The sequence below is a fragment of the Delphinus delphis genome, chromosome 18 (genome assembly GCF_949987515.2).
Source record: "Delphinus delphis chromosome 18, mDelDel1.2, whole genome shotgun sequence".
Taxonomy (NCBI): domain Eukaryota; kingdom Metazoa; phylum Chordata; class Mammalia; order Artiodactyla; family Delphinidae; genus Delphinus; species Delphinus delphis.
This window is the reverse complement of record NC_082700.1, coordinates 10,991,646-11,004,974: the sequence shown is the minus strand read 5'-3', so window position 1 is coordinate 11,004,974 and position 13,329 is coordinate 10,991,646. Positions and strand designations below refer to the sequence as shown.

The window sequence follows — 13,329 nt, the reverse complement described above, 5'->3', positions numbered from 1 at the left end:
GGTTGTTAAAGTCATATTTTACTTATTTATCTAACATATATCATTGACAGTCTACCAAGTTCAATACTCTGTATTAGGCACATGAGGAAATACAAAATTGAATCTAACACATAGCTTAGTCTCAACAGTTACTAAATAATGCACATATAAATGAATAATAAAGGTTTAAAAGAAATAACAGCCATAAGAAATACTGAAATAATATGCTGAAAGAGAGACTGTATCTGGGGAGCAAAGCAAGGCAAATCAGGGACAGATTCCACAGAAATCTTATGTGAAATGGAACATAACAATGGGGTGGGATTTAAGACCTAGAGCTGAGAGTAAGGGTACAAGTAAATGTATTTCAGGCCAGAGACCGAACATTTGAAAAGGAAAAGATAAAAAAGTGAAGCATGTATATCAGCTCAGTTTTGCCAAAATAAAAGGTTTAAGTAAAAAGCTGAAAATAAAATCCAAATCATGAAAGACTAGGCTAAAATTTTTAATTTATTCTGTAGTAAGTAAGAAGTAAATGATTGGTTTGAACAGTGAAATAATATGATCAGGAATATAAATCAGGAGGAGGAAGAGGAGGAGACAGAGGATCCAAGATAAAAAGAGAGCAATATGAAGAATTTAAGCAACATGTAAAGAATTTTATAAAGGTGAAAGCTATATTTCAGCAATACTAAGTATAGGACTTGGAAATTTAACTGACTGATACAAAGATCAAAGAGGGGCTGAAGCTGATTCAAGTCCCCACTACTATGAAGACAGTAACCTCTTAATCAAAACAGAGGACTTGGGCTTCTCTGGTGGCGCAGTGGTTGAGAGTCCACCTGCCGATGCAGGGGACACAGGCTCATGCCCCGGTCCGGGAAGATCCCACATGCCGTGGAGCGGCTGGGCCCGTGCGCCATGGCCACTGAGCCTGCGCGTCCGAAGCCTGTGCTCCGCGACTGGAGAGGCCACGACAGTGAGAGGCCCACGTACCGCAAAAAAAAAAACAAAAAAAAACAACAGAGGACTTAAGAAGATAAATGATATGGGACTGGGATGGCAAATTCAATGTTACACATTCTGAGGCTGCGGGGCCAGAAAGACATTCACTTGGCCATATCTCACAGGGACATGAGAATATAAGAATAAAGTTCTGGAAATAAAAATAGAGGAGGAAAGCTATCATAAAACTGAATAAAAATTCCCGAAAAAACATAAGCTTCACAAAAGCAAGGATGCTGTCTGTTTTGTTCACTGTCATATCTCCTGTGCCTACAACAGTGTCTGGCACTCAGTAAACACATATTGAATGTTCACTGAAAGAATGCCATACAACAGATCACAGCAAGAGAGAGAATGAGAGAGGTCAGGAGCCTGATCTTTTTATGTCAAAAGTCAGATATAAAAGTAGAAAGAAAATGCAGATAAGGATAAGAGGAAAGCAGTAGGAGTCACGAGAAAACCAATAAAAGAGAATATTACAGAAGTCATAATAGGTGAGTTTTAAGAGAGTGGGAATGGTGAATTGTGTCATTCTCAACAGATAATTTACTTATACCTACCTTGCGTGGTTGAAAATCATACTTCACACAGTGCTGAAAACCTTTTCCTTTGGACTTCAGTGATGTGACTATCAGGCAATTGCCAACGAAATGAGCAGAGTAACCAACTCCTTTGCTAGTACGAAAACTGCAAAGAAAACTGAGAATAGTGTAATATCCTCTGTGACAAAGAACAATATATCTAAAGATTAGTATTATACAAATAATATAAAACATAATTATAAAAATAAAACTTACATCCCTATAGAGTAGAAGGGGTATTACATGTACCAAATAAAGACTAAAATATGAAAAGTTTAGAACAACTAAAAGAAGGCATTTAAATTGGGAAAACAGAAGACTATAGAACCTTTTAATATTTCAATTTAAAATATCACAAATACATAAAAACAAATTAATAGCCAACAAAAGCCTACCAAGTAGATTTCATATACCTTCAATGACCACCTGGAATTAACAAATACAGAAATCATGTACACAGTTAACGTTTTCAAAATCAACTGGCTCTTTAATTCTACTATATCTTTGAAAATAGCTTACAACTTTACCAAAAAAAAAAAGTCACGGCCAATTTTGATAAATAACGTAGGTAATCAAGCAAAGGAATATATTTTCACTCAAAAAAAGAAACAAGATGTGAGTATGAAATATAGTTATTTTCTTCTAGAGGAGCACTCCTCCAGCTGTGAATTCAATCACGATATATATTAAAAAAAAAAAAAGAACAAAACCTGTAAATGTTTTGACAAATGACAGTATTATTGAAATAAAAATATGATCTCCCAAAATGACCTTTCTTTTTTTTTTTTTTAAATGTACACAACATATGATCTTGTGTAAATGGTATCATATCTTGTATGGCACAGCGAGCATTTAGAGATGACTTTTTTTTGGGCTGTGTGGGTCTTCGTTGCTGCGCGCGGGCTTTCTCTAGTTGCAGCGAGCAGGGGCTACTCTTCATTGTGGTGCGCAGGCTTCTCATTGCAGTGGCTTCTCTTGTTGAGGAGCACGGGCTCTAGGCACCTGGGCTTCAGTAGTTGTGGCTCGTGGGCTCTAGAGCACAGGCTCAGTAGTTGCGGCACACAGGCTTAGTTGCTCTGCGGCATATGGGATCTTCCTGGACCAGAGATGGAGCCCGTGTCCCCTGCATTGGCAGGAGGATTCTTAACCACTGTGCCACCAGAGAAGCCCCCAAAATGACCTTTCTGAAGTTCATCCCCATTTATGTTTGGAAGTTCAGATGCTTGTTAAAACTCTCTCTCATTACTATCCATATATAATCTTTTGTAATAGAGTTTACAAGTTATTAATAGCTCACATTTTTCTACACTCACATTTCTGAACAGTCATTGTACAAAAAGCACTTTAAATATTATGCTACCATTAAATCCTATGTGATATGTACCATTATTATCCTCATTTTACAGTTGAAGACACCAAAGCACAGGATAAACAGTAAATGGTAAAGGCAGAACTTAAACTCAGGCAATCTTATTTCAGAGCACTGCAAGTATGAAATGAGGCAATACATGTAAGCACTTATAATGCCTAGTACATATAGTAAGATAACAAACGAAACTCTGATGTTCTTATTACTTGGCATTATTGGTAAACTAAAATCATCACGTTCTGAGTCCTTACAGGTCAACCCATTGTTGGGTTGATGAACCCATTCTGTTAGTTATCTATCAAATAATTAATCTTATCTAATTATAACTTCTCACATGGTTACCAAAATCAATATTTTTAAAGCATACCTTAATTATGCTCACAGAACCATGTTAAGTCAAAAAGCAAAGTGAATGAAATCTGGTAGGAGGTTGTTGTTGTTGTTTTGGTTTTTTTTTTTTACTAAGAACACACAATTGAACTATGCAGACTGAAGATAAGAGGTCTGTAACTCTTGACTCTTAAAATGTAATTGAGGGGAAAAATAGTGAGGCAGGTTGCCTAGAATCAACAGCAAAAAATGAATAAAATAAACTGACATAACTGTATCTTTGTAGTTTTAACATATATTTATTTACTTATTCTATTTAATATGTTGCCTTGACACTTGACACTGTTCCATATTTACAAGATTGAAATGCTTAAGACAAAAGTACTAAAATTAAATATATTACTTACCAATAAAGATAAGGTTTATCCTTATCAACATTAATGTTATTTAATGGATCCATACGAAACCAAGTGTTTAGGGTGAAGCCATTCTGATAAGGCCACTTTGCAATAGGAGGCAATGCAATTGCCTACAAGGTAATGGAAAAAGATACAAAAGTATCAGTTAAAGAAAATGTAATAGTAACTAAGGTCAAGTATGGCTTCCACAGATTAAAAAACAATGAAGGTATAAATATCAAAGAATCATGGACAAATATAAAAATAGAAACTATTATCATATTAAGATAATCTATTAATATTGTTTGTTGACTCTAGAAGCATTATTTTCAAATATTCAATGAATCAAGTTTCATATCTAAGTTACGTAGTATGGTTCAGACTGTATTCCAAGAAGTCCACCTCCAAGTTCACCAATATACAGTCCCTTATACATATGCTCCAGAATTTTCAGTTTTCTATAGTTTATGTTAGGTTTTCAGTAATATTTCACTTGATTAAAGAAAGCTGAATTTTCAAATCCAAAAGCAATAGAGAAGTTAATGGAATAAATACTGGAGAAATATAAGTATTAAGAAATAATATTAATACTAAAGCAAGAGATTTATCATTCAGAAACTGAACCATTAAAATTTATGACCAAAAATGATTCAAATCCACTCACAAGTAGGAAAGGAATAATATAATATTCAGTAGGTAATAGTAATAAAAAAAATCTAGATATTCTAAGGAAAAAATGAGAAAGTGGTATATTACTTGACTTGAAGTCAAAATACATCTGAGTGGATTTACTTATCTTTCTATGAGATATCTAAATTCCTTCACATAAAAGATAAGTACCCTTTATGATTTTTTTAAATTTTATTTATTTTATTTTTGGCTGTGTTGGGTCTTCATTGCTGAGCGCAGGCTTTCTCTAGTTGCGGCGAGTGGGGGCTACTCTTGGTTGTGGTGCGTGGGCATCTCATTGCAGTGGCTTCTCTTGTTGCAGAGCACGGGCTCTAGGTGTGAGGGCTTCAGTAGTTGTGGTGCAAGGGCTCTAGAGCGCAGGCTCAGTAGTTGTGGCGCACAGGCTTAGTTGTTCCGCAGCATGTGGGATCTTCCCAGACCAGGGCTCGAACCCGTGTCCCCTGCATTGGCAGGCAGATTCTTAACCACCGCGCCACGAGGGAAGCCCCCGTTTATGATTTTATAACTGATCTGTTCCTCCAAACAGATCCTTCGTATTGCTGATAATGACCTTACTCAAATATAACATATAGCTTCCATATAAAAATCCTCTGCATATAAAATAAAGTTTAAATTTCTTCAGGTTATACAAGGCTGTTCACACACACTGTGGCTCCAACAAACCCTTTCAATCTTATTCTCTTCTTGGACCTTACCCCACTTTCCAAAGTATATCTAAACACAGCAGCTCTTCCACCTGTTCTGTTACAGATCCCCTTTTTGTACATGATGCTACTTCTGTGCAAAACACTTCCTCCAACAAGATCCCAATTACCCTCAATACCAGGCTAATACCTCCTTCTCCTGTGAAGCTTTCCTGGACTTCACCCCAGTCTAGTTTCTCTTTTCACTGTTTTTCCATAGCACTTAGCACCTAAATCTACAATAGCTTATTCTAACAAGCTGCTTTTGTGTCTACCAATGAGTTCCCAAAGAGTAAGAAATATAGTTTATACTTCCAGCATTGAGACTTAAGACATAGAAAATAATCAATATGTGATCAATGAAAAATCTCAAAGTGGCAAAGCGCCTGCTGCATAAATAAAAACAAAACAAAAACACACACAAAGAAACACATAAACACACATACCATTTCAAATGAAGACTCAAACCCTAACAATGAATAAAAATTTTCCTATACAATGTCCTTTCAGATTTTAATATTTAAGCAATTAGTCCAGGCACTTTAATTGTCAATACAGCCTTTTTTCGACTTTTTAAAAAGGGAAATATTTTACTTTGTTTTTTTGTTTGCTAGCAAAATGCAATTCTTGCCAAGTTTACTGCTGGTTAATACCTCCATAAGTTTCACTAAACTAGACTTCACTTACTATAGATGTTTCAGAGTACCAAGGTAAACAGGAGAAATATTTATTGAGGACATTGAAAAGTAAAGTGATTCTATAGAATTATAATAATAGCTTAACAAATATATTAATTTGCTCATAATGCCTGTGGAACACAATTGGAACAGGGTCAGATTCATGGTTTCCAACCTCTGGCCACAACCAGCATACCCAAGTGCCCTTTCATACTAGACATGGCAGTCCATGACAGCACTATCATAGCGGCGTTAATAAGCATGCAGAGTGCGGCCCATTCCTTCTCTTTTCCCCCATTACTCCACATGCCCAAGAGATCTCTTACTTCCAACCAGTGGCCCTAGCACTTTCTATATCATCAGTCTTATCATCTGGTCTACTGAGCCCTACATTGGAACTTATACGCTGCATTAAACTAAGAGATACAGGAAAGAATTTGAGACAAGCTGTTCTTCAAGTTTTCCAGACCTACACTTCCACCATAGTAGGACTGAGAGAGTCCTAAATCACATTCAGTTGCAAACACTAGTGAACCAAAATACAACAGAAAAAAGAAAAAAATCTCACAAAAGAAAAAGCTAATAAGCTTGAGTGATAATGAAATAATAATAGTCTTTGGTCTTGCTACAACTGGTATGAAACACCTGAGAGGCTCTAAGACTGCATTTTTCTCAGTTTCATTGTGGACTTCTAAAAATTTCATAGATAAGGATCTTTATTATGGCCAATCTCTTCAACAAGATAGTTACCTCTACTCAAGGACATTCTCTTAAAATTATTTTTTTTTATTATGTATGTATTTTAAATTTATTATTTTTTTTTTTACTGAAGTATCGTCTTCAATATATAACAGCTAGAAAAAATGTTTTAGGGACCTGAACTCTCCCATTTCTAGAGGGTATGCCTCAACTTCCTGCTCCTACTTACCGACCAACCAGCTCCTTCTTACAGTGCACATTGTATTCCTAGCCTTTTTCAACTCTTTAACTGATGCATACACTCTCCCTTAAGGCACAAAAGCTAACTTTGTAGAGTACTGCCTTATGTGGAATCCAGGCCCATTTACTCCCCAACCGTTTGTGCCTGATCACCCATTTTCTAGACTCTTTATATTTCCTTCTAATCCCATGGCAATAAGGCATGACCTTTGGACTATCTCTTTGATTTTGGGTTTAAGCTGCCTTCACACATTTCCTCTGTATTTCCTTCTACAATATTTTGGTATCCACAATTGGGTATCCCTCATTGTGTCCAATGAGTCCATAGAACTCTGAACTCTATATCCCTTACTGTCTCCTGGACTAGCTGACTCCAAAATTTATATTCTTATCTGTTGCAATTTGCAAAAACAATGATTTTGGTGTTCATATAGGATGCTTTCAGTTAACTATTTCAGTGAATAGATAAGTGTACTATTTCTTAAATTAAGCAAATTCAAGAAATAACCATAATCATGAAAAGTAAATCTAGATAGTACATCCATAAAGGTCACAGAGCATGTAAAATGCCATCTTACATTTGTCATTCACCTTTACACTAATCACTGTAGAATTCAACTAACTCTCTGTAAGTATTACCAAATTGCTCATATGGAGGCAGCAGGCTCATAGTAAGGCATCTCCACAATATAAAATACAATTCAGAAGACCTAGCATATATGGTTATTTTGGAGGGAAAGTAAGTTGTATCATGATTTTAATCACGCAAAGTCACTGCTATGAGCAGTGGTCCAAACAGTATGTACCCTCTTGTTACTAAGATGCCACTGGTTCATGCTCATCCAGAAGCAGATTATCAAACACACTGTAATGGTAAGCGTTTTAAAATCAGCTCCTATCTGAATTTTTCAGCAGTTCAATAGCAGAAGTAACATGTCTGAAAATTAGCCAATCCGTTGTTAAATGAAACGCAGGCAAATGTTGGTTCAGGTTGTGACTCTACTTTAAGACTCTGAACAATGTTATACTGTAGAGGCTTACTTAGTTTTCTCAACTGATGTAACAACAATAATATCATTTATCTTATATAGCTTGTATGACTCAAATGAAATAATAGTTATAAAAGTTCTAGTTCCTTCCCTGCTTCCTCCTCTACAAAGAATATACTCTTGATCCAAACTACCCTTTATGGAAACGAGTGATGCAGGAAAAACCAGGAAAGGCGGAAGAGATAGTGTAAGTCCACCAATATCCCCTGAGCAAAAACAATTCAAACATACACTACTACTAACATATAAATAAAATTATCTCTGTGTGTGTGTACGTGTGTGTAAAATGCATTGCATACCAATAGGTAATTGGTGACCGAATGGCTAAAAACAGGATTAACTGCCATCTTACTGAGGCAATTCAGGCAATTTATTAAAACAGAGTTATTAATTCCGTTTTAATTAAACTTTGTTAATTCTATATATAAAACAGCAACTTGCTTATGTTTCAGTCAAAACACTTTGCTCTTCTTCCCCATACCTTAGACTGAAATCTATCAGATGTCAGGTCAACAACAGCTCTGTAAAATGTATTAGAAATACATATGTGTATAACTAGAACTGTTACATATAAAAGAACCCTCATCCCCTTAGGGACAGTGACAGTGTTTTCTCTGCTAGGTACCACAATATACATACATATTATATATGCTCTACACTAACAAACTGATATGTAAAATGATTTGCTTCCACCTTGAAATTGTTTTGTTTTTTTTTTAACTTTCCTATTTTTGTTTCACAATTGGTAGAAACTAACTTAAAAGATTAGTAACAAAATAGTCAGGAAAAAATATAAAATTAGGATAATGGTTGATGAAATGGGAGATTGAAAGGACATTTAAGTACCTGTAACAACCAAAGAGCAATAAATATTTACATTATGTTTTACAACTTATATAGTGCTTAAATAGTATATTATTTCATTACAGGCTCACAATAACCCTATTCCATTATAAAATGCTAATATTTTACATGAAAGTAAGCTAAGAAGCACTAAGGACTAGTCCTCTACAGTAATGAACTAGAGGATTCAGAAATCAAAACCGGTTCTTCTAGCCAAAAATTACACATACGCTCTACAATGCTACCATGTATATTAAAATGATGAAATCAAGCTTACTGAGAAAGCTAGTTGAAAAGAACAACAAAATGGATAAACTTCCAGCTAGACTGACTGGAAAAAATATAGTAACAAGAATGAAAGAGGAGGCATCACTACATATCCCATAGACATTAAAAGCATAATAGAGGATATGATTAACAACTTTATGCCAATATATTCAACAACTTAGATTAACTGGACAATTACTTGAAAGACACACACTACCAATGCTTACTCAAAACAAATAGAAAATTTCCCTATATCTACTACAGAAATTAAGTTTGTAGTTTATTATTATTATTATTATTATTTTTATTTTTTTTGTGGCCTCTCCCGTTGCGGAGCACAGGCTCCGGACACGCAGGCTCAGTGGCCATGGCTCATGGGCCCAGCCACTCCACGGCATGTGGGATCTTTCCGGACCGGGGCACAAACCTGTGTCCCCTGCATCGGCAGGCAGACTCCCAACCACTGAGCCACCAGGGAAGCCCAAGTTTGTAGTTTAAAACCTTCCCACAAACAAAACTCCAGACCCAGATGGCTTCAATAGTGAATTCTAGCATACATTCAAGAATAAGTATTATCAATTCTACACAAACTCTTCAATAGAGAGAAACAAATACTTCCCAACTCATTTTATGAGGAATTACCCTAACATCAAGACTGGAGAAAGCTATCACAGGAAAAGAAAAATAGATCGTCAAATCACTCATAGAAATAATTGCAAAGTTTCTTAGCAATATGTTAGCAAATCAAATCCAGTGTTGTATGAAAAGGTTATTACACTGCGATCAAGTAGTTTTTATCCCAGGAATGCAAAGGTGATTTAATACTGAAATATCAGTCACTGTAATTCATCACATTAATAAAGATTAAGAAGAAAAACTATATGATCATTTCAATAAAATCAGAGAAAGCATTTGATAAAATTCAACACTGATATTAACTTACTGATGATGAAAAAAAAACCCAGTAAATAGGAATAGAAAAGAATTTCCTCAGTCTGATAAAGGATATATCTTAAAACCTAACGCTAATAGTATACTTAATGGTGAAATACTTAATGCTCTCCCCAAGACTGAGAATAAGTCAAGACTGTTACGATTACTAATTGAAGGTCCTACCCAGTGCAATAAGGTACAAAATGAAATAAAAAGGCATCTACTAAAAAAACTGCTAGGACAAGTAAGTGAGTTTAGCAAGGTCTCAGGATATAAGGTCAATATACCAAAAAATTTGCATTTTTATATACTAGCATAAAGCAATATGGAATATTTGTGAATTAATTTAACAAAAGATGTTTAAGACTGGCATGCTGAAAACTCCAAAACACTGAAACATCAAAGAAAATGAAATAAAAGGAGAGATATATTGTGTCCCATGAATTGGAGTACTCAGAACTAGATCCGCACAAACACGGCCAGATAGTTTTCAAGAAAGGTGCCAACACAATCCAATGTGAAAAGAACTGTCTCTTCAACAAATGGCTTTGAAACAATTTGATAGTCATATGTTAAGCAAAGAAAACTTAACCTCCAACCTTCCCTCACATCATATTTTTAAAATTTATACAAAAGGATCACAGACCTAAACATAAGAGGTAAAAAAACACAACTTTCAGTAGAATGCATAAGAGAAAAAAATCCTGTGACCTTGGTTTACACCGATTTCTTAGATTACAAAATTATGTGTCATAAAAGAAAGAAAATTTTAATTGAACTCCATCAAAATTAAAATCTTTTGTACTTCAAGAAATATTGTTAAGAAAATAAGAAGACAAGCATCAGACTGGGAGAAATGTTTGACAAACACATTTCCAAATTAACTTACACCCCAAATATATAATGAACTCTTAAGATAACAAGACAAATAATCACATTTTTTTAAGTGAACAGAAGATTTGAACACAAACATCACAAAAGGTTTAAGAATGGCTAATAAACACATGAAAAATGTTCAACATCAGTCATAAGGGCAACACAAAATTAAAACTACAATGAGGTGCCATTACATAACCATTTACATGCTTCAAATTAAAAAGACACAATGTCCAGGATGCAGATCAACTGGGATTTTCATACACTGCTGATGGGGATGCAAAATTTTCCACTACAGAAAAAGCAATTTGCATGTTTATCATGAAATGAAATACATACTTAACATAAAAACTAGCAACCTCACTCTTTCGTATTTACTCAAGAGATAAAAATACATACCTGCAGAAGACCTTTATTCAAGACCTAGCAGTTTTATTTACAATAACCAAAAACTGAAAACCCAAAAGTCCATCAACTAGTGAATGGATAAACTGCGGTATATCCATAAAATGTAATACTACTCAGAATAAAAAGGAATAGAATTACTGATAAACTACAACATGGATAATCTCAAAAGCATTATGGTAAGTAAAAGAAGTCTGGCGGAAAAGACTACATACTATATGATTTTATTTATATGAAACTCTAGAAAAGATAGAATTATACAAACACAAAATAAATCAAAGGTTGCAAGGGACAGCCTAGGGAGAGGGAACAGACTTCAAAGAGACACAAGGGAATTTTGGTGGGTGACAGAATTGTTCTAAATCATGACTGTCGTGGTGGTTACAGGACTATTCAAAACTCAACAAACTGTACTTTTTAAATTGGGGAATTTTACTGTATGTAAATTATACCTTCACAGAGTTGACTTAAAAGAAATAAAAACAAACATATGTATTTAAAACTTACCGCAGCACTACAACCGGGGAAATTGAAAAAAGTATCAGGACCATGTCTTTGTGGCATCTGATTAAGAACTGATAATAATTTTACTGCATGTCTTGGCTAAGGAAACAAGAAAAAGAAATGTCACTGTTCAAATTTAACAAAAATACCTAATATATCACCTTAACATTCACCTTAACATTCACCAGAATGTTTTCTAACTTGAAAGAAAATTAATTTTAAATCATTTAATAAACTCTTTAAGAGGAACAATTTCCGTTACAAATTCAAGTTTATAGCTCTCTAGAGACGAACTGTTGAACATTAAGTATTAATGCACTGATATTGAATACTTTTCCCTCTGACCACGGCTTACCCAGATTCCACTTTCTCCTCGAAGCATGCTGAACAAAAGCTTCAACTCCTTGACAGTGATGCTGTAGCTGGCAAGAACCCCCAACATATCAACTAGAAGATCTTCAAAGGAAAATAAAGTTATTCTGAACTCTAGTCATGAGCTGCCATCTGTCAAGGTAAATATACTTTTTGAAAGAGCAAAAGTTAGCTTGTCATTTCTACATATATATGGATATGTATTATAGCTAAATGTCCTCATGAATAGCCGTTCTAATTAAAAATTTTTAACTCATCAGATAAGCAAAAAATTATATTTGAATTTTAGGATTTTCTTCCCATCAGAATTATCATTTCAATTAAGTTCTCTTTGAAAAATTATATAAAATGGATTTTATAAATTCTCAGAATGCACACACATACGGGCACACACACACACGAATCTGCTATATGCTGGGAAAAGTAGGCAAAAAAATGCAACGGTACAATGATTTAACATTGTAAATTTGTTATTTTCAAATGAAAAAGTGATGGTTAACCACATTTTCTTTTAGAATTATCTACTCTTAATAAAGTACATTCTTGAAATAGTCCTTGGCCCATTAACAACAATTTGGGGCATTCACTCCTTGCCTGGCATTATTCCAAGTGGTTTACATGCATTAACTTCACAAATCCTCCTAACAAGCCTATGAGGTAAGTATTATTATTATCCCCTTCTAAAAATGAGGAAAGTGAAGCATAGATAACTTAATCACACTGCCCAAGAACGCACTCTACTAAGTGGTAGTCAAAATTCAAACCTAGGCAGTATGGCTCCAGAGCCCTCACTCTTACTTACTAGTCTCTAAATAGAAGTACCATTTGAACATCTGACTAGTGATATCTATTATGATAATGTGTTTATGTTCATATAAGAGACACACCAGCTCACCAGATAATAAGAAAAAATTATACATTTAATCTCTTGTCTCTGATTACTTTCTCATCTCTAGACATTGTAATAGTACCTCTATCAATCATTTTTTGCAAGAAATTAAACATCTAAATATTTATACTTCATTTTCTCAATTTCTAAAGCACGTCCTAAGAATTAAAGATACTACGCAAGTTATTACAATAAATACACATATACATTATAAACAATTTATCATCAATTAATAAAATAGGTGAGGTTAGGATAAGTTGAAATAATTATTGACATGTACTATACATTATCCAATATCATAGATTAGTTAGTTGAACTTTGAGACTTTAAAAATATTTATTATGTATTTCAAATTAGAAATTTAATATGGTTATTTTCATCAAAAAAGAACTGACTTATTCTTACTTAACACCATTATAAGTAAGCAATCTCTACGATAAACCTGTGACTGTGGATATGCCATTTTAAAGAGATATCTTTTAATGAAAGACCATTCATCATTCAAGTAATAAAAATGTTCATAGTTACTACATATTAGTC

General features: G+C 34.3%; 1 protein-coding gene across 1 annotated transcript in view; it reads right to left on the bottom strand.

The window, feature by feature from the left end:
* The window catches only part of NBEA (neurobeachin), a 628,524-nt gene that overhangs the window by 560,236 nt on the left and 54,959 nt on the right, over nt 1–13,329 (bottom strand). The window contains exons 3-6 of the mRNA XM_059996030.1: nt 11,884–11,984; nt 11,532–11,627; nt 3,672–3,793; nt 1,545–1,671 (exon numbers count right to left, since the gene is read on the bottom strand). Of these exons, the coding sequence (XP_059852013.1) occupies nt 1,545–1,671; nt 3,672–3,793; nt 11,532–11,627; nt 11,884–11,984 (446 nt within the window). The remainder of the gene's footprint in view (nt 1–1,544; nt 1,672–3,671; nt 3,794–11,531; nt 11,628–11,883; nt 11,985–13,329) is intronic.